The sequence below is a fragment of the Notothenia rossii genome, assembly GCF_949606895.1.
Source record: "Notothenia rossii genome assembly, chromosome: 2".
Classification (NCBI taxonomy): domain Eukaryota; kingdom Metazoa; phylum Chordata; class Actinopteri; order Perciformes; family Nototheniidae; genus Notothenia; species Notothenia rossii.
Window position 1 is genome coordinate 34,862,239 of NC_136904.1, and position 27,766 is coordinate 34,890,004.

Consider the following 27,766-nt stretch of genomic DNA (forward strand, 5'->3'; position numbering starts at 1 on the left):
TTAAATGGTTGTAGAAAAAAGACAAACATTTCCAGAAAGAAGACATCACATTTATTTCAGAAGTAAACATGACAAAGGCCATCTTTAATGGGAAGTAACTATAATATGAAAATGAAAAAAAAACAGATGTACATTAAAGGAAAAATTACACGACTATTCAGTGTGTTCAAAATAAGTGCCCATGTTGGCAAGGGGAGACGTTTGGATATGAATTTTCTCTCAATCTCATGTACTTTGACAGTGTTTTGGTTTCTGTCATAAAAAATATAATTCGCAGTGAAAGCAGCTTCTGACAGGAGGCGTTCAGGGACTACTGAGTGTGGGTCACCTGCATTTTGGAAGCCCTCTGTCACAAGATCACTGTTAATATGTAAAAAGTAGGAAAATGGAGGGAACTTTGGGAAGGGGAACCCCCCAAAAATCATGTTATGGCCTGAGGGATCCACTAATCAATTTCCCACGCGTAATCATCCATGAAGCCATCTCTTAGTTACTCTGCCGAGACCTCATTATGCTCCAGCTTCATGAGTCTGAGTTCAACCAAAGTGGGAATCTTCCACCTTGGCTGTTTAGTTTTAGTACAATATTCAGTTTCCTATACCTTTCACAGCTTGTATGGAGTGCAGATAAAGATTACAGCAACTGATAACCCTCTCAAAGTACATGTGAGGATTGTATTGGGACTAACTGGAACAAATCTTTGAAATGGTGGCAGGAGATGTTTCTACATTTCCTCTGGGGTCCCCGTGATCGTTCTGTTTCCCAACAGTGTTGAAATGTTTCAACTCATATGTGAGGCGTGAAGGACAAGAACTGACCAACAAATCCAGGTTTGGGGTATACAAAACCTTTTTAAATCCCTCTGGAAAAACAGTAGACCTCAAGCTAATTATAGTGAAAGACTCGCTTTGGATATATTTCACTGGGTAATGGTAAACCTCAGTATAGGAAAGAACTACACCCTAAGATTTCTTGAATGTACGCTGCTTTACTCTGCAGCTTGTGTAAAACTTCAAAGGTTTCAGATCACTGACAGTTCTGTTGTGCTGACACGGTCAAACTGTGTGCTGTCTCAGCATGAGGTAGAGGAACCATTGGAAACCCAAAAGAAGTGTGTGTTTCAATCAGAAGTCTCCGAGTGTAATGAGCTTCCGCCCATATTTCCAACCCCAGAGTTACCATTCCTCTTTGTTCACTCCTCTTGTGTTGAGGTGATTCATCTCAGTAACATTGTTTTAACATTTGAACTCATTAGAAGATTAAATCCATCCAACTCAAATATCAGTGAAACTCAAAATGAAGGTCCAATGTTCTCACACGCACTTTTGAAAAAGTCCTTCAAGTCAAGCGAGGCCCGTTTTCTCTTCATCACATTCTGATTCTGAAGAACTTGAAGTCCGAGGCAACTGCATTTCCACTGTTTAAAAAAGATATAGAAGACTTTGAAACATGCTTTTTTTAAGGCCTTGTAGTGTCTCATGTGGGAGCCCAGATCTGACCCCGGATCAGCCTCTGGTTCTCGGCGTCACCTCTCAGGACCCCGAGCCCCCGTCCTCCGCCCTCCGGGGTGTGATGATGCTGTCCTTGGCCTGCAGGAGTCTCACCAGACAGGGCGTGGTGAACTTGGCGGGCAGCGCCCCCCCCCGGCTGAGGTGGCTGGGGGGGGCCGAGAGCGAGTCGGTGGAGGAGGAGACGGCGCTGTCCTGGGTCGCCCCCTGGCTGCAGCACGCAGGTGGAGGGGGGGGGGAGGCCGGGGGGGGCTGGCTGAGGGTGGATTCAAGAGTCTTCAGGGAGCAGATGGGTGACATGTGGAGCCGTTTGAGGCGGGTGGAGGAGTCTGAGGAGCAGAACGACACCGGCGAGGGTGGAGGGGGCGGGGCGCTGCTCTGATGCTGCTGGAGAGGAAACATCAGTGTCACAATAATGTCTACCATCAACACATCTCCATAATTATTAAAAGTCCGTTAAGCTCAATTGAATTACTTTTAATAAATAAATTAAGAACTGTTCCTTCAGCTCAATTAAATAAATATCATACAATTAATACAAAATAGTTCCTTCAACACAATTCATATATTTTTTTAACTCACTTAAAAAGTCAGTTTAACTCAGTTAAATAACTTATTAAATTAATTTAAAAGAAATGAATAGATATTATAAAATGTATTAAAAATTGTTGGTTTAACTCAATTCAATAAATATTAACTATTGATAAACTATACACTCAAATATGTTCCCCCAAACTTTCAGTCTGGTTTGTATTCTGTGAACCCTTCTGCAGTTCAGATGGTTTTGCTGGTTTTTAAATGTAGAGGATCACATTCTTGAGTGAGGGGCCGCTCTGGTTTTCCCCTCATTATCTGACCCCTAGCCTTCTTAAGAAACGATTAAATCATCGCCAGTAAAAATAAATGTAGACCCCGGCTTCCAGGATTCTGTTACATAATCAGACTCTTCTCACCACCAGAGACGCGAAACAGACCGACCGGGAAATGAACTTCACCGTTAACGATGATTATTTATTATAATGACTTCAGATTGAGATACTTGTTAGTGTTATATCCTCAATTCATCTAATTTAACATGAGCAACATTTTCAATGCTCAGATATTTCCTTTACTGTCATAGACAATCTTAACATTTGAATAGCTGGGATTTTTTGCTTAACTCGCTGGAAATCGATAATCAGAATAAACTTGGTAACCATGGTTGAATAATAATTACTTGTTTACCTTTCGCTTCTTAGCCGGAGTGCAGGGCTCTGTGTGCGTCAGGTCTGGTCTGATGTGAGGAAACCAACTGTGCAGCATCTCTGCTATCTTCAGTACAATGCTGAGGAAGCGTCCTCTGGAGGGGAGACAGAAAACACAGGTTGGTTTCCACCATTTTCACATCTTCACAGGTTTAACATTGATGTGGAGGTTACACGCCAAGAGATGCTGCAATGTGCCACAAAGACAGAAGACTCACTGCAAACTAGTAAACACAGATCTAAAAAACTTAAAGTGGTATTGCATCTTAAATCATTCAACATATTATTGGAGTTAAACAAAGGCAGGAGATTACTTTTGTTTGTTTAAGAGGACATACCACAATGTAAAAAATACTTTGTTACGTAACGGCTTTTAAAAGATATGTTGGACACAAATAGTCTGCTTCAATCCGTTGTTGTCATTTAGCCCTTCAAAAACGACATTTTATATCTATGTTACAAGCTGATGAGTTATATGCTGATTTCATAAAATGTTTTGATTGGATACAATTTTGTAAACTTGTTTATGGTGATGACATCATAACATAATATGACAGACATTCAAAGCTTCACTCAAAAACCTTATACAAGCTACAATTGAAAAAAAAAAGAACCTCATTTTATGCACAGAACAATGTGTTTTATTTTAGAAAAAAACAACTTAATTATGAATGAAGTTATCTGTAGGATAAAGTTAAGCTACGTTCTTGAGTAAATGTACTTAGAGAGGTTCCTAGCACCAGAATGTGACATTTGAGGAGTTTTCCTCCGCATATTACAGAGGCAGAGCCCTGCAGCTCAGATGGCTTACGGATGTCTCGCAAATGGCCATTACATAAGCCCATAAAGCCTGTGCCAACACATGGCTGCACCTGATTGGTGGACAACATGAAACAGCACAAAGACAGAATAAATAAGAAGCCTGTGTGGGGGGGGGGGGAGACAGGGTGGAGTACGGACGACTGATCCGAGTGTATCTGCATTCCTCTCCGTCTGTGATGCTATCTGACGGCCACATACATCACATGAGGAGGAGGAGGAGGGAGAAAAAGAGGAGGAGGAGGAATGGAGCATGTTCAGGTCCACATGAGAAATGTGACCACACACACACTCCCGCTGCAGCACACACGTGGCAGCAGGAGAAGGATCTTGTTCCATTCACTGGCTATAAATAGAGCAGTAAGCCCCGGAGCCAAGCCCCGCCCACTGCCCACAGCCACGACCGTGTCTCACACACACACACACACACACACACACACACACACACACACACACTTCTGTCATCACACTGTACACTTAAATAAACTTGAGACCAACAAAAGGTCTGGAGTTCATGGAATATTAGAGCTGCAACTAATTATTATTTGTATTAATCTCTCTGCCAATGATTTCCTTTATTAACAGTTTTTCAATCAAATGTCCATTGCTAAAATTCTAATGTCTCTTTTTGCTTGGTTTGTCAACCACCAGGCCAGAAATGGAAAATACTGTATACAGACAGGTGAGTCTATTGTTTAGCCTACCCTTATTGATACCATTGAGAAACAGCTCTCTGTACAAAGAGATTCAGGAGCAGCACAAACTGCCTCCTGCTGAAGGATCATACAGTTGAATTAAAGCACAAAAAACTGTTTTAAGAAGAGCGGTTATCAAAGCGTAATAAATACTGGAATGATACATTAATACAAAAAAGACTTGCCCATTTAGTTCAACTTCATGCTCATTTTTGGTTCCTTTGTGTTTGAGTTAATGAAAAGCTCGAAGTGACTCCCCTACAGCTTTTAGGACACAACTTTGCAGCTCAATGGTTTTGGTTTATATTCCGCGCAACTTTACTGTTTTGCTTCACTCTCATGCTTCTCATCTGTGTCATTGTTTTTAGTTAACAAGCTCCATGAAAAAGCTGTATAGTCAATAAAAGAATGAGTTATTAAGAATCTGGTAAAGATAGTGGAGAATTTAGCAGCTAAAGTATGTTCTCAGATCAGTGTCAATATTTATAAATGCCCAAATATGTTTTGTGATTTATATATGTGGGACTCTCCATACAAATATTGTACAGTGCACTGCTCACACAAATAGTTGAGTGACATGCAGAGCTCAAAGTGAGTTAGGCTTAGATTAATCAGAGAGAATCAGAATGAATGATTACTGACGGATGTGGATGTGTTGTGACGTAATTCATAAGATGTGTTAATACTGAAAAGGCGAAAGAAAATGTGTTCCTTATTTTGAATGTAACTATTTTGTTTCATTCAGATTTCCTTTCTCATACAAATACTCAACTAAAACAATTATTCCTGAATTAAGGCTGTAGATATTTTAGAGTTTGACTTCCTTTCTCTATCTCTGCCTGTTTTAATTTATTCTGCCAAATGTGAAAAAAAACATTGAGCAGTGGATCTCATGCACCAGGACGTCCAGTGTGTGTGTTGAATGTGACATAATTGGGACAGATGTGAAGCCAGTTAGACTGCAGCGCTCCTCGTGTGTCCAGCTCAGTCTGAACAGAGGTTCATTTTACACACGCTACATTTACTGCACATGTCAAACCACAAGAAGCTGTAAAACTGTTCACTATGTTGTTTAAGAAAGTAGTCCACAATAAAAATGGACCTCATTGTATAGTATGCCAAAAATATCAGAAGAAAGGATATAGTACAGTATGTGGGGAAAAAACGGCAAAGTATAGAATGTTGAAAATTCTAAAAACATAGCAAATTATATTTTTTTAAATGCCATATTATACTAAGTAAAACATATAAGAAAAAGCGTCATAGTATAATTAAAGTCATAGTAAGAAATATCAAGAAAAAAGTATTTCTTGATCTCGGGAAAATAACGGAAGTATGGAAAAAAGAAAGAAAAGATAGTCCAAGTATATTATAATATCAGGAAAATATATAATACATCTAAAAATTCATAGAGGGATACATTATTAAACATGAATACAAACAGGCACAGCTTGAAAAGCATTAATATAGGACAATCTGCAATAAATGCAAATAAGTCAATCAATGAGTATGTATGAAGTAGAAAATTAAGGAGCAGCCTCTTAATATTTAATTCTTTTTTATTATTATTTCAGTGTTTTTTTCCAACCTACTCGTGTTTTCCCATGATTGTCAAACACACCTCTTGCTGCTCATTGTACTTTTAGAGAGATAAACTCCAGCCGTCCTTAAAGCTGCTGACTGATGCCAGCTGGAGCCAGGCTCAGGAACATTTGTGTAGTCAGCGTCATTGAAGTAGTAATGCCTCCTGTCTGTCACGTGACGGAGGTCATACAAAGTCCAGGAGGAACTTATCACTTCTAAATTAGTCAGTGGGAAATATGTCTTTCACACCAATTACATGTCAAACCTTTTGTTTACAGCTTTTTCAACACATGTTTGTCTCCACAGTTATTATTCATGTTTTAGCTAGTTTTAATAATAATAATACATTACATTTATAAAGCGCTTTTCCTGGTGATCAAAGCGCTTACAAGCAAGTAAAACAAAAAAAACAACAAAAGTAGAAAGTGCTAAGCTAGGTGGAATAAGGGCAAGGGGTTAGTTGATTAGGAGTTGAAGGCAAGAGTGAAAAGGTGAGTTTTGAGGGATTGTTTGAATGATGTGAGAGTCTTGGCAGATCTGACGTGGCTGGGGAGGGAGTTCCAGAGTGTGGGGGATGCTGCTGCGAAGGCCCTGTCACCCCAGGTCCGGAGCTTTGTCCTGATGGGCTGCTGTAGGTTAGCTTCAGCAGACCTGAGGTGACCGGTGGGGGTGTGTCATTGGATGAGGTCACAGAGGTAGGGGGGGGGGCAAGGTTGTTGAGGGTTTTGAAAGTGAAAAGTAATATTTTAAAGTCAATGCGGTGTTTGATGGGGAGCCGGTGGAGGTCATGGAGGATAGGGGTGGTCGGAGCGTCGGGTGGAGGTGAGCAAGCGGGCAGCTGAGTTTTGGACATATTGAAGTTATTTTAGGATGAATGCAGGTGATCCAAAAAGTATGCTGTTGCATTAATCCATTCTGGATGTTATAAAGGCATGGATCAGAGTTTCAGCAGCGGTCGATGAGAGAGAGGGTCTGATGCGGGTGATGTTCTTTAAATGGAAGAAAGCGTTTTTTGTGACCTGGTTGACGTGAGGGAGGAAAGTGAGGGTGGGGTCGAGGATGATGCCAAGGTTACGGATGTGAGTGGATGACAATGGAGCCATCGATGGTAAGAGAAAAATCTTCGGTTGTGCGGGTAATTGAGTTTGGGCCAATGATTATAAGATCCGATTTGTCACACTTAAGTTTTAGAAAATTGTTTTGCATCCACATTTTAATGTCGGTGAGGCAGGTGCTGAGCTGGGAGTGTGTGGTTGGAGAAATAGATTGTGTTGAGGTAGAGCTGTGTGTCATCAGCATAACAGTGAAACTGGAGTTGGTGTTGACGGAGGATTTGTCCAATTGGGAGGATGTAGATGATGAACAGAAGCGGACCAAGTACAGAACCCTGAGGGACTTCATGATTGACGGTGGCTGTGGGGGATTTGGAGTTGAATAGATGTCAGAGAGATAGGATTCAAACCAGGAGAGGGCAGTACCGGTAATGCCAATGGAAGACTGGAGGCGGTTGATGAGGATGGAATGGTTGATCGTGTCAAATGCGGCTGTTAGGTCAAGGAGAATGAGAATTGAGAGGGAACCAGAGTGAGCAGAATGTAGAGAGGAGTAGAGAGGAGAATGTCGTTGGTCACCTTGACTAGGGCAGATTCTGTGCTGTGGCGAGTACGGAAACCAGATTGAAAAGGTTCATGAAGGTTATTGCAGTCCAGATGGGATTTTAGTTGGGAGGCAACAGTTCGCTCTGGAATTTTTGACAGGAATGGGAGGTTAGAGATGGGCCTGTAGTTATTGAGGGAATCAGGGTTGAGACCAGGTTTTTTGAGTATGGGAGTGACAGCAGCGAGTTTCAGATCAGGGGGGACGAGTTCAGTGGACAGAGAGGAGTTAATGATTGTGGTGATAAGATGAGTGAGTTGGGGGAGGCAGTCCTTGACAGGGGTGGAGGGCATGGGGTCCAGGATGGAAGTTGAGGTATTCATGCCGGTGACTTAGGCAACTATGCCCAGTGAGGTCGTTTGTCTGAAGGCTGTAAAAGGGTGCCTGGAAGGAGGAGGGTAGGCAGTTTCCGTAAAAGGATGGGTGGTGGACGAGACGGAGGAGTTGGCTATGTTGCTGCGTATTATTTCAATTTTGTTTTGGAGGAATGAGAGGAAGGATTCACACTTTGAGGTGGTGAAGGAGTTGGACATATTATCCATGGGGTTGAGGAGCTTGTTAATAGTTGAAAAAAGGGACTTTGGGTTATTGCTGCCAGATTGTATTACAGAGGAGTAGTGGAAGGAGCGTGCACTGTTGAGGGCATCTTTGTACTGCTGTTGGTGGGGACTGCAAGTCTTTGAAAGTCTGTAATATTAAGTTTTAAAGAAAGATTTCCCAGATTGTTTTGTTTAATAGCAACGCCAAATAATCATAGGATCCTCAACCTCACTGTCGATACATTTAATCAACATTTCTAGGTTTTTGTGTTTCAGTACTATTTGAACGTTTTTCTTTTTATGCAATCAACAACAATGAATAATCTTTGGATACATTTTGGCTTGCTATCTTTATAGATAAGTCCATTTTATAAGAAAGCATAGACACATGTCCTTATTTTAAGGTCTGTGTAGGTTCTTAAATTGAAGGTAAATATTATTTGGGCTGATACATTTTCACAGAAAAACAGGAGGGAACGCTTCTTAAGCTTCCATATTTTGACATAATTTCCTAATCAAATGGAGTTTTTCAGGCAGTGAAAAGTACAAGAGGAATTAAAATCAAATACTGTTGCATTTGATTGGACTACTGAAAAGCGGTCTTTTTTCTTTTAAATGAAGCTACAGAGGACTGTTGCAGATTGATGACGTTTTGTTCTTGCTCACATGAACATGTATTTTCTTTACTAGGTGCGAAATAAGACACAGAATGTGAACTCAAAGGGTCAAAAAGGCATGTTTCATCTCGACTTTTAATTAGGTTTATTAGCAGCTAGTAAAAAAAAAACAACAGTAGCTCCATCATTTTAACTTAGCTCCACCTTTCAGTCCTATAACTGCAGCTATGCAAGAACATTAGTGCATACAGCCGTCAAATTAGATTAATCAATCCAAAGTAACCACTGACCCAAACCTGTTTCAAGTCAGACTTTTTGGGGGCATTTCTCATCCATCTTTCTAAAACTATGCTGTCCTAAAGAAACACTCCTGATGGAATTCAATCAGCCCTCTAATGCTTCCAACTACTGTGTATAACACAAGGGAAATGAATACTATTTCCTTATAGAGGATCAGGAAATAAAAAGAAGCAAAGAAGGAAACATTTTTGAACATGCTGTCATTAAAGCTGCTGAAGTATTTTCAGGATATTTACCCCATGTTTGGATTCTGAAGAACCCCCATTATTCTTTGGATCCGGTCCATGGCCACGCTCTCCTGGAAACTGCTGAAACCTGCGGGAGAAATAAAGAGAAATGATGAGGAGGAGAGGAGGAGAGAAGGAGGCACGTGGCCTGGCCACTGTGACACCACCTTTTCAGTTCTAACCTCCTCTGTGTCGTCCTCCGCTCTGTGCGCTGAATCTTTGACGACACTGAACCACATCCGACTGCATGATGATTAAAGCTACAGTTCATTTTGGCTACAAGAACATCCCTCCTTACCTACTCCCTCAGTTATTCTGAAAAAGCCTCCTGGATGCAGTCGTATTGAGCTGTACCACACTTCTCAATACACAAACCAGGAAGTGGAACAAGGAACAAGGAAGACCACAAAACACCAGCATTAGGAAGTAACCGCAGCACACTGATGAACACAGCGTGCTGCGGTTAAAAGCTCTACACTGAAAGCTGCAAGAATCAACTTTTTGTTAGCAGTGTGGCTTTGTTAATACATTCACAGTCCCCAGAGGATAAATCGTAAGGACTTTGGTAAACCTCTGAGATTTCCTCTAACTGCACCATGAGGTTGTGTTTTGAGTGAAAATGTCTCAACTACTCTATGATATATGGTTTCTTGTACACAAAATGTCAGTATGCTACACTTAAATCTTGAATTTTATGGTAAATAATATATAATTGCGGCAAAACCTTTTATTTTGTACTTACTGTCAGACCTGATGATAGGATACATGTATTCTGTTCATCTCATACCTACCATAAAGAAAAGTTGCGAGTTGTGGTGCTAGACTATTTTAAAACGTTGTCGCTTATTTTTGGCGCAGCGTGCAGGAAGGAGTGCAAACAGCCGCTCTTAAATCATACATCACTTAAATTGTGAGGCTGCAGATCCGGTCTTTCATCTCTGCAGCACTTTCAGTTTAAAAGGATGCTAAATGACTCGTGAGGCCTTTGATGCTTTCATTACTTTGTTCTGCAGCTGTAATATCCAGTCTTCTGCCTCTCAGTCTTTTATGTGGACATTCAGTTTGAATTATTTCTACACGTACGTGTCTACATTGATAAAATACTCTTTATAATCAAAGGAATATAATTTCATTTAACATTGAAAGCTTTTCATTACATCCAAATCACTTTCTAATGAATGCTTTATCTTAACTAGGTATTTGATTTCAATGAAATGTAAAATCTTAATATATATTCACCAACCATCAGCTATCATACACATGTGCAGACTCCACTAGCAATGATAAAGGATTGAGGAGTTAAATCCAAGTAAATTGGCGTTATACATCAAAAGTGTATTTCCAATTAAAGGTGGTGTAGGTAAGTTTGAGAAACCGGCTCGAGGTACACTTTTTGTTATATTCCATGGACTGCTCTTAACATCCCGATAGCAATGAATATCTTAAGTGCTTTGACAACAAATCAAAAAATCCATAAAAAAATGTCATCTGTGGAAGCCGTAGCGCTGTAAAAAGCACGACCAATCATTTTAGCCGGCCCGTCTAAAATAACTGGATGGCCTACCTGCCTGTCTGCCTTCCATCTGTGCACAAACTCGTGCCCTCATTGGTGCTGTGCGCATTCGTGTGTGTTGGAGGAGGGGCTCTGTAAGGAAGTGGCAGATATTTTCCAGCTGTTTATTTTCAAATTCTAGTGCACTCGAGCTGGTTTCTCCAAAATGACCTAGCCCACCTTTAAAAGAAGATGTCAGGGGCTTAGATAATATGTGATGAATAATGTTTATTACAATGCATAAACTAATACAACTACAAAATAATTTTAAGAATAAATCTTACTGAGTTTGATATCTTAGCTAAACTCTGATTTGAGCTAAATGCTAATGCTTAGAATTAGCATGTAAACATACTTACTAATGGTAATATTGCCAAAAGTTGTGTTAGTGTAGCAAAATTCATGGTTAGCGCAGGAAACTCATTTTGTTGATTACTTGTTGACTGTTAGATGAGAATATCTGAATTAGGACACGGTTTGCCTAGCTTAGCATAAAGACTGGAAGCAGGGGGAAGTGGCTCTTCTAGCTCTGGCCACCTGTCCTAAGGTGTATTGGTTAATACATTGTACATCATTTCTTTAATAGGTACAGAAACAGAGAGATAAAAGTAACGCTTATATTTTCTTTAAACAAAAAGTTATATGCTACGTGAGCGCTGCATAAACAAAAAACGTATCCAATAGCAAATGAGAAATGTGACGTCACCAAAGCAGTGCATCTTTTCTCTGTTGGCACATGTTGTGTGGGTCTTATTCGGAAGAACATCCAGTGAAATGCTTTTATAATCACCTCTGTTTTACGTCAACCATCCTCACATAATGTATCTATCTTTGGCAGTGTGATCTGCAAACATCGTGTCCATTCATAAATCTGCAGAGCACTTCTTGTGAAAACTGGGATTAGACACTTACGTTCAGAGTACCTGCCTGATCTCAGGCCCCGCAGGATGTCCGACAGAGACTGGATGTAGCACTGCAGCTCCGTGCACTGTGGAACAGAGAAGTCAGTTAGCATTCATGCTATCAGTGTTGCACCACGTAAAGTGCTTTCTAATAGCTAATAGCAGCGCACTGCTTATTGCTTTCCTTAAATAAATCATGTAATCCCAAATACCTACATTCATTTATAGAGTAGTGTGTCTGTGTGCTGCATAGGATTCACAGCTTATCTGATTTTTTGGTGAAAAGCTCATTGATTTACGGCTAAGTGGCTGATAACCCATTTACGAACGCTCCAGTTTGATGCCATTAGTCCAGTTTTAACACAGAAGGTAAATGTCCACAGGCCTTTAATAAGAGGCTGCCTTTAACATGCTAATAGGGAAAGTGATCGCAATCGACAGCTTCACACGTGGCTCGCCAAGCTGCGTGTCGCCTTCAGACGGGTACAGGACACCCAGCATCACCGGACTACCATGAAAACTGGCACCATCAGATCCTCTTACCCTGTTTGATATCACCAGGCTGGCATTAGATCCCTCGCTGCAGCTACCCTGTCATCTGGAGCTGTAGTTTACTTTTAGGCTGCACAGACTTTCCCATGGCAGATTCCCAGTGCTCCTTACATTTCTGTTGTTAATTTCTAGGAACACATTTTTGACATACACTAGGCAGACAGCTGCTTGTGGCCTTCAGCAGTAAACTGCAATTGAAGAATCTTTATTTAGCTGCATTGCATCATGGTCTTTCCGCTACTGCGATTAAAGAAACCGTTTTCTGTGTCTGTTCTCTCTTTATGAAACACTATACGGACATATGTATCTGGACACACCTGTTTTATTCTATGCTTATGCTCTTGGGCTGTTTTCTATGGTTTAGCTTACACCCTCACCCCAAAAAAATACATTTTTATGCCACAAAATACAATTTACATTTAAAATTGAACACAAAAACACAAATAGATTGAAGATTTAGTTTAAGAACATATTTAAAAGCGTGACATTTCATATTTCATATCCTTTGTCCTAATCATTGTGCGGAGACTACACATCAACTAACTTGCTCCTCCAGAGAAGTGAATTGATTAAAGCTCATATTCAGGTTTTATAATTGTATACTGTCTCTCTACTGTGACATGTTTACATGCTCTAATGTTCAAAAAGCTCTTTATTTACTGCCTGTGCTGCAGCACCTCTTTTCACCCTCTGTCTGAAACCAGAGCCCAGTCTGCTCTGATTGGTTAGCTGGTCGGCTCTGTTAATCGGTCAATTGCTTAGAGATGTCTCGGCCATTAGCCTATCATATACAATGTGTTGGAGCCCTATCCGTTTTTAAGAGTGCGCTTAAGACCTTCCTTTTTGATAAAGCTTATAGTTAGGGCTGATTAGATTCAGCCCCTAGTTTTGCTGATATAGGCTTAGTTTGTCGGGGGACATCTTACTTCTTCCTTCTCTCTGTCTATACCTGTGTACTCTCATGTTCCGATTAACCCAGCTTCCCCAAATTTCTTTCTTTTTGGTGTCTATATACGCCGGGATCCGGAGTCATGGATGATCCTGTGTGTCTGCCCAAGGACAATTTAAGGTAAAACCTAATAGAGGTGTCATACATAATAACCTAATAAAAGTAAATGTAACAACTACTACAGTGCAACAAAACAGGAAGATTAAATGTGGTCTCTTAAACATAAGATCTCTAGCATCTAAAGCAATACTGGTAAATGATTTAATATCAGATTATAATATTGATATATGCTGTCTCACTGAAACTTGGTTGAGACATGAAGAATATGTCAGCATAAATGAGGCCACTCCACCCAGCCATATCAATACTCATATTGCCCGAGGCACGGGCCGAGGAGGTGGAGTTGCAGCAATCTTTGACTCAAGTTTACTTATCAATACTAAACAAAAATTAAATTATACCTCCTTTGAAAGCCTCATTTTCAGTCTTACGCATCCGACCTGGAAAACTTTGCAGCCAATCTTATTTGTTACAGTGTACCGTGCACCAGGTCCTTATTCAGAATTCTTATCAGAATTCTCTGAGTTTTTATCATCTTTGGTACTTAAAACAGATAAAGTAATTTTCGTAGGTGACTTTAATATTCATGTTGACGATGATAAAAATAGCCTTACTGTTGCATTTAACTCTATATTAGATTCTGTTGGTTTCTGTCAGAGTGTAAATAAACCAACCCACTGCTATAATCACACTCTTGACCTTGTTCTGACTTATGGTATTGAAATTGAGCAACTATTAGTCGAACCGCATAATCCTGCTTTATCCGACCATTTCTTAGTAACTTTTGAAGTACTGTTACTAGACTACAAAGCATTAGTCAAAAGCTCCTGTAGGAGAAACCTATCTGTTAGTGCTATAGCCAAATTTAAGGAAGAGATTCCACCAATACTTAACTCGATAGCATGTCTGCATGTAGGGGAGGAAACTTATACAAAATGTACACCACCCCAAATTGATCATGTTGTTGATAGTGCTACAGATGCGCTGCGAATAAAATTAGACTCTGTTGCTCCTTTGAAAAAGAAGAAAAATAAAACAACATAGATTAGCTCCATGGCATAATGCCGAAACCCGCAAAATAAAGCAAAAGTCGAGACAACTTGAAAGGATATGGCGTTCCACTAAACTTGAAGAATCTCGTTTAATTTGGCATATTACTCTCAATGAATATAAGAAAGCACTGCGTAAAGCGAGAGCAGCATACTACTCTTCATTAATAGATGAGAATAAGAATAATGCAAGATTTCTTTTCAGCACTGTAGCCAGGCTGACAGAGAGCCACAGCTCGACTGAGCCTTCTATTCCCATAGCACTCAGTAGTAATGATTTTATGTGCTTTTTTAACGATAAAATTGTTACTCTTAGAAACAAAATCAATGACCTCTTGCCTTTGACCAGTATAGTGTTATCAACAGCTCCCGGAAACGTAAGTTCTAATAATATTACACTAGATAGTAAACTAGAATGCTTTTCAGCCATAAACCTTGAACAATTAAATTCAATGATTCTCTCTTCTAAACCATCAACGTGTATCTTAGACCCGATTCCAACTAAGCTGTTAAAAGAAGTTTTTCCATTAATTAGCACTTCTTTATTAAATATTATGAATATGTCTTTATTATCAGGCTATGTTCCAAAATCATTCAAAGTAGCAGTGATAAAACCGCTTCTTAAAAAGCACAACCTCGATCCAGAGGTTTTAGCCAACTATAGACCTATTTCTAATCTTCCGTTCCTCTCAAAAATTCTTGAGAAAGCAGTCGCAAAACAGCTGTGTGATTACTTAAGAAACTATGATTTATTTGAAGATTTTCAGTCTGGCTTTAGAACACAACATAGCACAGAGACAGCTCTGGTTAAAGTCACAAATGACATTCTAATAGCCTCTGACAAGGGACTTGTCTCTATTCTTGTCTTACTCGATCTTAGTGCTGCATTTGATACTATCGACCATGATATCCTATTGCAAAGAATAGAGCACTTAGTTGGCATACAGGGAACTGCTTTAGGCTGGTTTAGGTCTTATCTATCTGAACGCTCTCAGTTTGTACGTGTGAACGATGAATCTTCCATGCAAACCAAAGTTAGCCATGGAGTGCCACAGGGCTCAGTGCTTGGACCTATTTTGTTCACCCTATATATGCTTCCGTTAGGCAATATTATAAGGAATCATTCTGTAAACTTTCATTGTTATGCGGATGATACTCAACTATATTTATCAATCAAGCCTGATGAAATTAATCATCTAAATAAAATTCAAGACTGCCTCAAGGACTTAAAAACGTGGATGACCTTACATTTTTTGATGTTAAACACGACCAAAACTGAAGTTATTGTACTTGGCCCGAAGAATCTACGAAACAAATTATCTAAAGATATATTAACTATGGATGGCATTAATTTGGCCTCCAGTGAGACTGTAAGGAATCTTGGTGTTATATTTGATCAGGATTTATCCTTTAACGCCCACATAAAATCAATTTCAAGGACCGCCTACTTCCATCTACGTAACATTGCAAAAATCAGGCATATCTTGCCTCAAAACGATGCAGAGAAACTAGTCCATGCATTTGTTACTTCAAGGCTGGATTATTGTAACTCCTTATTATCAGGGTGTACCAAGAAGTCAGTCAAGTCGCTTCAGCTGATTCAAAATGCTGCAGCTCGTGTACTAACCAGAGTTAGGAAAAGGGACCACATTACTCCTGTTCTGGCTGCCTTACACTGGCTCCCTATAGAACACAGGATAGAATTTAAAATTCTTCTTCTCGCCTACAAAGCCCTTAATGGGCAGGCGCCATCTTACCTTAAAGAACTCATTATACCCTATTGTCCTACTAGGGCATTGCGTTCCAAGAATGCAGGGTTGTTGGTTGTTCCTAGAGTCTCTAAAAGTACAATGGGAGCCAGAGCCTTTTCTTATCAAGCTCCACTTTTGTGGAATCAGCTTCCAGTTTGTGTTCGGACGGCAGACACCCTATCCGTTTTTAAGAGTGCGCTTAAGACTTTCCTTTTTGATAAAGCTTATAGTTAGGGCTGATTAGATTCAGCCCCTAGTTTTGCTGATATAGGCTTAGTTTGTCAGGGGACATCTTACTTCTTCCTTCTCTCTGTCTATACCTGTGTACTCTCATGTTCCGATTAACCCAGCTTCCCCAAATTTCTTTCTTTTTGGTGTCTATATACGCCGGGATCCGGAGTCATGGATGATCCTGCGGTCCTGTGTCATGGATTGCGAGTCCTGGATCTTGAGTCGTGGCTGCGGTCCTGGATCATAAGTCCTGGATGGATATCCTCGTGGATTCATCTTCTTATTATACACACATGCATTTCAAAACATTTGGACTACCTATGTTGCAAATGTATTATCTTTTCAATTTACACACGGCATCTATTGCACGTCTGTCCGTCCTGGGAGAGGGATCCCTCCTCTGTTGCTCTCCCTGAGGTTTCTCCCATTTTTCCCTTTAAACTGTGGGGTTTTCTCTGGAAGTTTTTCCTTGTACGATGTGAGGGTCTAAGGACAGAGGGTGCCGTATTGTCATACTGATATTCTGTACAAACTGTGAAGTCCACTGAGACAAATGTAACATTTGTGATATTGGGCTATATAAATAAACATTGATTGATTGATTGAGCCCTAGCCAATAGAAGAATCTAGTGATGTGACTGTACGGAGGGAAAAAAAGAAGAAGAAAAAGAGTTGAATTAAGGCGTTTAAGGTAGGGGGGAGTGTGTGGGAGAGGAACTCTCTCTGGAGGGAACTTTGGGATTTTAGCCTATACAGACCATTAACATGCACAAAAATCTATAACACATTACAGGAAAGGGAAAACCCCTAGAAAGCATAAAACGACCCCTTTGAAGCTCCTTAACCTTTAAATTGTGACTAATTTGATGCAATTTCTATTGAACTTGTAGTGACATCTAAATGAATCTAAATGTAAAATAATGCTACATTTGGTAACAGAAAAGCCTGAAGATCCAGAAAGAATGTTTCTCCTGTTTAGTGAGGGACCTTGACTGGTCTCACAGAATTCCGACCTCACCCCCGCCCAGCACCTGTAAGATGACCTGGAGCACCGACTGAGAGCCAGAAGTCACCTGATCTCTAACATGACTGTTTGAATTCACTCCCTCTCATGTCTGGATGGGAGCAAATCCCTGCAGTGGGTTCAACATCTGGAGGAAAGTAACTAAATAAGAACGATTATTCAAGTACTTTACCACAATCTTGAGTGAGAGTTTTATTTTACCTGAGTGTTTCCTTCTTATGGTATTAATAATTCCAGTACATTTTAGACAAAATAGAATAATTTCTTTCACCCTGTTTGATTTATTGGATTAAAAAGTGACATACAAAACATTATCATCTGAGTAGCAGTAGTTTAGATTAGCTACATCATATTAATGTAATTATCAGGAATACAATTATTCTAATAATATAATTTGAGTTATTAAGTTATAACAATTAAATAGCATCATTGCTTCCTTAGATTAGCAACAATAAACTACTGGTCACAGCAGACCATCCTCAATGTATCTTGAGCGTTGTATTGCTCATTAATTAAATACTTTTGTTTGAATAAGTCATATTCCTTTTCTTTAAAGTAGCATTTTCTCACTTTAAGTGAACGATTTGAGTCCCTTTTTGTTTTACTCCTGGTAGAAATAATCTGGTTGATCTGAAATTCAAACTGTGAGATTTGATGCATAATGGACTATATTTTTGTCCACGTAATTAAGATAAACATTGAGGCCAAAGGACAGCTTTCGAAAGGCTGTCACTTTTTTATCGTGAGACGCCTCAACCAAAAAGACTAAAACTAAAAAGAGACCTTTTCTGGCAGATATCTGAAGTCTAACTGTCAAGATCTCCAAAAGAATACAGTTACACTACAAAGAAAAACCAAAGGAACAACATAAAAAGACTGTGTGAAGTACATTTGCACGAAAACAGTATTCATTATATCTCACCTTCTGCGAGAATTGTTCATTTTCTGTGTCAGTTTGAGTCTTTTCACAGAGTCCCTCCACGTGAGTGCTGTGCACTCTCTTCCGGGTGTAATGATGCTTTGACCCCTCTGAAAGCTGCTCACAAACAGAAGTTAATCCCTGAACTGGACTGAGGGTTGGGGTCTGCGAGGCGGGTGGAGGCCCAGTGCAGCCGCTCCACCTCCTGCCCTGCGGCGCCGCTGCAGAGTGGATGCAGCTTTTATGAGTAGTGGATGAGGTTGATGATGGCGGTACAGGCGACTCCTCTGCATGTTGAGGACTTAATCTCGTTAGGGTGTCATAGTCGTCCTCATCGCTGGCGAGCCAGTCAATGGAGTAATCCGAGTCTGAGGTCGACATGTTGGAGATAGTGGCTCATCCAGCCAAGAGCATCACGCACCTGCCAGGTAAACACACCGATTTGTAAACAGCAAGTCAAAAATAAATATCTTAAAGTGTGTCAAGTGTTTCTGTGAAACAGTTTGTTAATGCCTAACATTTTAACCTTCTATTCACGCTGACTTTGGTCGAACCTACATATGGTATTTTAAACTCAAATTTAGATACCAAACTTTACAAAGACACTAAATATGTCCGACTGGATGTTGTAGGAAAATGTGTGTAAAATGAGCCACCAGACCTCAAGTATTTGCATTGGATAGGTTCAATACAGACCTAGAACAGATAAAATAACTGAATTAAGATGATTTTAATAACACTCAAGCTACCTAGGAAATAAAAGGATAAAGGCTAATGTTAAAGAGGTTTGTCATCAGAAATGGTCCATCAATGCCAACATTGCTATTATTGTTTATTGTGATATAATTTCTTGGAGTATTTTTAAATCCTGAAATTCTGTACAACCAAAGAGTCAATAAACTGTTATAATAGGGGAAAGTGTTGAAATTGTATTGTAAATATACAAAATAAAGACATAAAACATGTTTGTTTAAAGAAACTTAGACATGTAGAAACATGAACAGATCTTTTGTTGAAATTCCATAAGCTGTTATAAGCAGCCTCCACTTTTTTCAACTGGTTTAGCACCACATGTTACATAATAACTCCATTACGTCATTACGCATACAATTATGAAGACGTTAACATTTTCTTTTTGTCAACAAATATTTTAAATAATTGGTTATGTCATTTATCAAGCGAAATGCCAAATATTCACTTTCAAAAGTCTTGAATTCTCCGTTTTTTAAATATCAATTTAAATTAAACTGCTTATTAATTTGAATATTTTTATCGTATAGCATCATTTGGTCTATACAATATCAGAAAGAAATTGTCAAAATAGAGTTTGAAATCCCTAAATATTTCATTTACGCTTCTAAACCATAGACTGTATCCAAACCAGGAAATGTTTAACGTGAACAAACTTAAATATGAACAAATCCATTTTTTAAATGGTTTCAGAATCAGAATACACATTTCAAGAGTCACGTGTAATTGAAAAGTTAAATAATAGAAAATGTCACATTTTACATTTTTTACAGCGTATTCTTTCAACATGTTGAAAGAACACGCTGTTTGTGTTTGTGGGAGACTGGCCTCCGTATTTTTCAAATCCTAGCTACGGCTCTGCTCCAGTAAGTTCCCAGTATAGCCCGTACTGTACATGAGCCGGAGTCCTGCAGACATTACAGCACAGCCCCCTGAGATGACTGAATATTCAGGCCAGGAGATTAAATAACCCTCCTCTGCCTTTTTCAAATTGGCAGGTCGTCCAACATTATGTAAGAAAAAGCATCCAAACACATGGCCCTGTTTCCCCTCGCCTGTCAGTTTACATGCTCACACGCTGCTGATACAAGTGGCATGGTCTACACACCGTGACCGTAGATTCACACATGTATTTTCTCAACTTCACTTAAAAAAGCAACACATGCGACAGCCATACCAAAAAATTAACAACTGTGTACCATCTGAGTACGTTTACAACATGCCATAATGAATACAATGTTATACACATTAACCTGTCCTGTGTCGTTAGGACGGTGCACAGCTGCGGTTCAACCCGAAAACATCACTTCTACAATCTGGCTTTTAATGCCAGCACTGCTAATTTTAGTAATTACATAGGCCTAATACAATTAAAATAAATCCAGGTGAGTTAAGAATGAACGCGACAAGGTGTGTGTGTGTGTGTGTGTGTGTGTGTGTGTGTGTGTGTGTGTGTGTGTGTGTGTGTGTGTGTGTGTGTGTGTGTGTGTGTGTGACTGTGTGTGACTGTGTGTGAGAAAGAGAGGGAGCAGCAGAATGGTCACTTACCAGAAGTGAACCGTGTGTTTCCCGTACGGCTCGGTGAGTTGAGGGCATGCGGCAGACAGCGGAGTGAGTGCGGACGCGCCGACGGACCGAGCCGACTGATGAAGATAGAGTGAAACCATGAAAGCAGGAGTCCCATCCAGCGCGTGCAGCCTCTCCCTGGGCAACGTGTCCGAGAGAGGCGGGGCACAACCCTCTCCTCTCTCCGCCGGCCTGGAACACTGCACCGCCCCCCCCCCCCCCTCTCTCTCTCTCTCTCTCTCTCACGCACGCACACACACACACACACACACACACACACACACACACACACACACACACACACACACACACACACACACACACACACACACACACACACACACACACACACACACACATACACGCAAGCAAGCAGGAAATCACTGTGGAAAAATAAATAAAACGTTTGGGAACACACGTGATCATGTGTAGCGTCACCGCCGGTGCTCCTTCAATTAAACTCTCCCATTGGATCAGAGTCGCATTGCAGCACGTGAGCGTATAGGAGCTAATTAATGCTGCGTTAAAGGGCATCGATCTTGGAAATAAAAAGGAAAAACGAAAGAAGTTTACATTTGATAGCCTACAGTTTATTGCTGATGGAAGCCCATTTCCGCCAATAAAAAATAAATAAATAAATAAATAAAAAGTCATAACTATGAGATACAAATTGTGCATGCGCTGCAGTGGCTGTCTTCAAAGGTCCCTCCATCACCTTGCTGCTCTCCACCAGGGGCGCCGTAAGGGGGTGAAAAGTTAGGACGATTCTAAGGGCCCATGACTGACAGGGGCCCAAAACATTTTTAGAACATTAAGGAAAAATGTTTAAGAAAACCTTTCATCAATCATCAATAATTAAAATTAATATAACGTTAAATTGATAATGTACTCACTAAACTTACTATTCATTTCACTTTTTTTCTTCCAAAAGTTAATAATCCAAAAATAACATGTTAAAGGGCAAGGCTATGGTAACGATATTGGATCACTACACACAAGATGCATGATGAGAAAAAGACTGAGGACAGGTAATAGGCTCTGATTTAGCACCACCATCAGGCCTTTTCCCTTCCATTTCCGTGTTGTTGTCCGTTTACACTTTAATACCCGTCTATTTTGTAGTTGGTATGTATATTTAATTAAAAAATCTGCTGCTTATGTTATTTTTTTTGTTATAGCATTTTATAAATGATAATATTGGTGTTAATGTTCACTTTATTTTAATTTAAGAGGTCATGTATATTTAAGTTATATTTATTTATGAATGTTCCATTCAAAAATGTTATTAAAAAGGCATGTACACCATAAAAGATGGCTATTGAGATCTATTGTCAGGAATGTTAGTGTTATATCAAATAGTGGATTCTACTGCAGCAGAATGTTCCACGTCTGCACAGTGTTATATGTTCACAGCTCAGTGTCAGTAAATATTGTGCAGTTAGTATTGGACTACAAGATAGATGCAAGCCTGTACAAGTAGAGTTATTTAAAGCATAAATGAGTCGGTTGGGTTCTGGAGGTGTGGTTACAGCATTGTGCTTGGTTGGCGTGGCCTGAGCCTGGTGGTGGGGCCCAATGTGATATCTTTTCATGGGGCCCAATATCCCTGCTCTCCACCATGCAAACGGCATGCAGTCCCAGGGCCGTGGGAAGTAGGGGTGCTGAGGGTGCTGCAGCAACGTTTTGATCACAATTTATGTAAACAAATATTTCCAAGGCACACCTTTATAATTATTAGGATAAATAAAAACATGTTTGAAATCATTCCAATGTATACTATAGGACAGTAAACCAAAAATATCGTCTAAAACTGGAGAGATTTAAAAATATACATAAATAAATAAATGTTAACTGGTAAAATAAGATATGAATGAACAACACAAATAAAATAATTTACATGTATTTGTTATTGGCTATGGTAGGTTATTGGAAATGTTCACATACCTACTTATTTGATTAATAAAATGAAAACCGATCTTTTTCATATGGGTACTTATGAACCCCGTACCCCCTAGATCAGTCTCTAATTGGGCGCTCAAAGTGCACCAAATTGAAGCATTTTACTTTAAAATGTTAAAAAAATCTTCCCGGGGGGGTACCCACGGACCCCCCTAGAGGATGTAAAGTCCACCCCCCAATTAAAACATGTTATAATACTAAATAAATTTGAAGCCTTGTTATATAAGCTGTCCACCATGTCAATATATTTCTCTTTTTGTAGTGTATTGGTCTTTTGTAGAGGTTTTTCATTACCAGCTAAAATCTTGCCTATAGGGCAGCACATTGGTCAGAACCAGCCCTGGTGTCATCCCCACAGCACCCCCCATTTGAAACATGTTCCCACGGCTATGTGCAGTCCTAAATAAGGTAACTATTACAGAACACAGAATGCCCAGGAGAAACAAATTGTGAAGTATATTAGTGCATATCTTAGAGAGTCAGACAGCACCTCTCCCTTTTCCTCAGATTTTGCACAGGATCAGATTCGTTCACAGGAAAGAGCATCACTGTCAGCTTCACCCAACTTCAGGGATTTCAAAGAAGACCTGTTGCTCATATATGTGGCTGTTACTTGGAGTTGCCAATCAGTTACGACAACTACCCAGACAAAGTCTTAGATAGCAACGTGTGGCTAATGGATATTGTCTAAGACACAAAGATTTCAGCTTACAGCAACTAGACTGCAATCAGAGGTTCACGTTTAGGATTTGTAGGTTTTCCAGATTCTTGTGAAGGAAGTAGCTACACTTGTTTAACACTTGAGTGCCACCGCATCAACATCTTTTCAATATTTCTTTACTGCTTTTAGCCACTTTTGTTGAACAAAAGTGAAGTGAAGTTTAAGAACATGTTTACGTTTCAATGCAGAGATCTCAGTTAAGGAAGTAGTTTAAGATTGATGGTTTATATTGCGAGACTTCACTAATAACCTGAGTCTAAAACAGTTATTTCAGACAACATACTGTTATGGTTATTAGATGGTTTATATGTGGTAATGTCTAGGATCATTTGGGATATGAAAGACAAATGGAACAACCTTACACTGTGTTTCATATGTTATATTTACAACTTGTGTTTATTGAAAATGAAAAGCATTTGACATTCATCTAACCTCCAGAACACATGCACCAAATAACCAGCCCCACTGTTCTTTCTGAAGAAACACCACTTGACATCAGGTTCACCCGTTACCATGTTGGGAAATAAGTGATTTATTACAAAAACCAAAGATATCACATAATAGTCCAATGTGTTACAAATGACATATTCCTTTTTTATGCACTATTCTATTCAGGTGCTGTTCTTGTTATTTACCAAAAGACAGCTTGGCATTCAAACCACTCATAAACGTATCGATGGATTAAGATTAAAGGCTGCTGATGCTGTAGAAAATTAGATTAAAATGCAGTCAAAATGAAAACAGCAATTTTCTATGCTATTTGTTTAAATAATTCAATAAATAATTCAATTAATACATGTGTGTATTTTTCATTTTGATCCTGTTCTTACACATAGTCAGTCTAAGGGCAACACATTACTTTGTTTGTGTGCAAATACAAATAAATGTACTGAGTATATTTGGTACATCTTTGACGTGTCTCAAACAGCTACAATTATATTTTCTTTCATCACAGGTTAAAGTATATTATAATTCTGACAATTGCAATCAGTATATATATTTAATTTTGTCCTGCAATGGAACAGGAAACAAATACACATCTCTGAAATATAAATTGTGACACTGGCCCAGGAAAGTTAATGATCTAGTTCATCAGTTGTCTGAGCACGATATACAGGTTAACGGTTTCAAAGACATCATTTGTTAATTTCAGATTATACTCTGACATTAGATCCACACAGATATGGAACATATCTTCATCATGGTCCTTGAACACACACTCATCAAGGCAGACTTGAACTTTCTCCAGGTCCACATGGTGCAAACAATCTCTGCCTCCATTTAGATGAGGGACTGCGTGCAATATGGAGGGACGTCCATGGGGTGATCGTGAGTTATGGACTTGACGGACTCTGTGAGTGTTCCAAGTCAATACAACCTCATTAAGTTCTTCCTAGGAGGCAAATCATATTCAGTCAAATAGAATGTATAAAAATACTGGGCAGTGGTTATTACGGCCTTAGTCAAGTAGTCCTGACCCATGGTTTGTTATATTTGTGAATTGTCTTCTAGTTGTACTATTGTAGGTTGTCACAATCATATTAATACCTGTAAAATGTAAAGTGCAGCAGTGCAACTAATGTTATATCTCAACAGCTATAAAAATGTGGTGGATAAACCCGAAAATAAAAAAGGCTTTTAGATTATTTTGTCATGCCATTTATTACACTGGTAATTCTTAAATCCCTACTTATTTCACACAGCTATCTGAATACCCACATGTTTTTGTTAGCCAGAAACAATAACTTATTATTCACTCTCTCCACGGAAAACAGGCATATATTTAACAAATGGTCATTTGTGGCTCTTTAAAAATATTCACCACATTCAACATTTATTTATTTCTTAATGTGACAAGTACCTGTATTATTTGTAGAAAGCAGAACTGGATCAAGGACTTGTCCAAGAAGTTGTCTGAGAAGTAGCCGTCTACTCTCAGTTTGTCAAAAAGGTCCATTCAAAACTGGACAGACTCACTTTGCAAGGTCAGCCACCATCGTTCAATACGCTGGTTTCCAGTGATTGGACCAAAGGTTACATTGTCTGTTTCAGCTTGGTTCTCAGAAAAATGCAAAAACTGCTGCATTTCAGCCATATGGCCATTTTCTGTTCCTAAATCAAGTCTGAGTCTGGCAGGGCACCCACCAGCATTGATAACAGCATCAATAAAGTAGCCAGCGATGATCTTCGGGTCTTTGTTTGTTTTTTAAGCTTCAAGCCATATCATCTTTCTGGAAAATCCGTCAATTTATCCACTGATTGCAATTCCAAATGTCTTAAGCTTTTGGTAACCATCAATGTGCCATACATAGTTTGGACCACAGCTGTGGTAGATGCGCCTTTGCAGTCTGTTTCTTGACCTCAGATCAACACCTTCACCATCCAATAACTGTACCAGTATTCACACTGTTTCTCTGTCAGTCAATCCATCTGTAACCATGACACTGACCAGATGTTTCCAGTTGCTGTTCAATGAAGTTTGCCACCTCAGCCACAGCGGTTTTATTCTTTCGACGCCAGAGCTGCTTCTTGCTTAAAACCCTTTCAAGGGTGCGTTTGCTTAGTACAACTCCATGTGAATCAGCAAGCAAATTAAGTATTTCATCTGTTGTGAGTCCACGTTTAAAGTAGTCCTCAATGTACTCACAATCCATTTCCGTCTCAAGATAAATAGGAGAACTCGAGCCAAAGAGCTGCTAGTTTGTCTGTTGTGACAAAGTATCTCATAATGACTTTTTATCTCATTATTTCGACTTTCCTATCTCATAATTATGACTTTTTATCTCATTATTATGACTTTTTATCTCAATATTTCGACTTTTTTATCTCATAATTATGACTTTTTATGGGGATTTTTTTTCTAAGTGGTGGCAATGGGCTTCCATAATTGCTGACACATGTTCACAATAAAATTATCTATATACTGCAGGCAAAATTAACTGATAGAAAACATAACAACGACTTTGACATTGGAACTAGAAAATAAGAAGAAATAAGAAATACTCAAAACGTTTAATAGCACATTTATTACCATCCAAATATACTTACAATGCAAAAAGAAAAAAAAAGTAATCATTCACAATATTGATATGAAATTGATATAATGCCAAGCCCTACAGCTGGCTGGTTGTAGGACTGAAGCCATCTTTGGTGTTGCTGCTTGTTTAATCCTTGCACCAGTACAATGGAGACTCAGACAACTGAGCAATATTTAATCTGAATGGAGTTGCATTGACATGAGTCATGACCCATTTCCTGTTGGAGGTTTTCCTGCCAACTGTGTCATAGCACAAATGTTCTGGGCAGCAGGAATGTTGAAACCATTCAAACAATACTATAAAACAAGGACAAACCAATTAAACTGAAATGCACTACTCACAAGCAAATCTACTGCAAATGATGCATATTATCCCATGAAAGGACTCAGTCTTTTTTCTGTGTTTGTTTTCTATACTATGATATTTTCCTACAGTTAGATGTTAAACGTCATAATATATGTTGACGGTGTTGTAATAAATCGTTTTTACCAATACACAATCGTTATAGTAGTATTAGCAGTAGTAGTTGTGTGCTGTGCCTTGTTCTGCATAAGGCTGTTTATTACAGCACATGGTTTTGAAATAATCTCCCGGATAATATAATTATCTGAGTTTTTTTGAGATATGATTACATTAGCCGGGACGCCAAATCTGGCAAATGCCAAGGGCCCCTTCCCTGCTTGCTATCCCCTTACTTCCAGTGCCCTTGTTCCGACCACGCCCATCTTCGCACTCAAATACATACATGTGTTGGTCCTTGGTACTTTAGTATTAATTGTACTGAGTAGTGGTGGTATCAGCTGCTGTTTTGCTACAGTTAGGTTTTTGTTTCAGTTGTTTCAGTTTTGCTGTTTTATGTTTAGGATTTTAGTGTATTCTACTGTTTGCTCGTTTGGACCAACTGGATAATTGTTTCTTCTGCTTCATACTCATTTGTTGTTTCTTTGACCCTTGTAGTGGAGTTGGAGCAAGCTAGTGGTGGAGGCTATAGTCTGATCCCCTTCACGGCTTGTAGTGGTAGGAGCACTGGGACACAGTTTGTAGTGAGCTTTGATTTGCAGTGAGTTTTGATTTGCAGTCAGCACCGGTGGTGGGTAAGTGGGACACAGCCCTGTTAGACTGCCTCCCCCTGGCTGGCATCTGCCCACTACCCTTTTCCCCTCATTGATTTTTAGTAATTTTCTATATAAAGTGTTTTACCAAGAATAAACAAATACATGTGATTGACATATTGAAATAAACTGTTAAACTTTTTCATTATAATTGAACCACGTCTCTGTCTTGTGTCAGTCACACTTGTAGAGCCTTCTTAGTTCTGAGGTGTAAATTAAATATCTCCTGGGGCAAAATTCCCCAGGTGGCGTTGCCAGGCATTTTGGTATTTGGGTGGCTCTGCCTAATAAAAACGACCACCCCGCCACATTTTGTAAAAAAAACGAATAACTATAAAATAAAAACATGAGCTTAAGCTAGCTTTACTTAAAACACTGAGCCCCAGCCTTATCAGTAAGCTACATACAATAATTGTAGCTACATTTGTATCATAGACCTACT

The 27,766-nt window shown here is 39.3% G+C and overlaps 1 protein-coding gene across 3 annotated transcripts; it reads right to left on the reverse strand.

Moving 5' to 3' along the window:
• Positions 1–28: 28 nt before the first annotated feature.
• LOC307028538 (uncharacterized protein) lies at positions 29–20,696 on the reverse strand. 3 transcript variants are annotated; one of them, XM_079663645.1, is made up of 6 exons: positions 20,477–20,696; positions 18,182–18,599; positions 11,654–11,729; positions 9,199–9,277; positions 2,733–2,847; positions 29–1,892 (listed from the first exon to the last, which is right to left on the reverse strand). In XM_079663645.1, the coding sequence occupies exons 2-6, from the start codon at positions 18,557–18,559 to the stop codon at positions 1,533–1,535; spliced, it is 1,008 nt and encodes a 335-aa protein (XP_079519771.1). In that variant the 5' UTR covers positions 18,560–18,599; positions 20,477–20,696; the 3' UTR covers positions 29–1,532. The 3 variants fall into 3 exon arrangements, with proteins under 3 accessions (XP_079519771.1, XP_079519770.1, XP_079519772.1); XM_079663644.1 differs by having other exon boundaries at positions 29–1,895; XM_079663646.1 differs by lacking the exons at positions 18,182–18,599; positions 20,477–20,696 and adding an exon at positions 11,860–12,171 and having other exon boundaries at positions 29–1,895.
• Positions 20,697–27,766: the final 7,070 nt, after the last annotated feature.

Coding starts and splice junctions, on each gene's coding strand:
- LOC307028538 (XM_079663644.1), bottom strand. CDS start 18,559: ATGTCGACCTCAGACTCGGATTACTCCATTGACTGGCTCGCCAGCGAT. Junction 11,730..18,181: donor ATGAACAATTCTCGCAGAAG/GTGAGATATAAT, acceptor TCTGTTCCACAG/TGCACGGAGCTGCAGTGCTA. Junction 9,278..11,653: donor ATCAGGCAGGTACTCTGAAC/GTAAGTGTCTAA, acceptor TTTCTCCCGCAG/GTTTCAGCAGTTTCCAGGAG.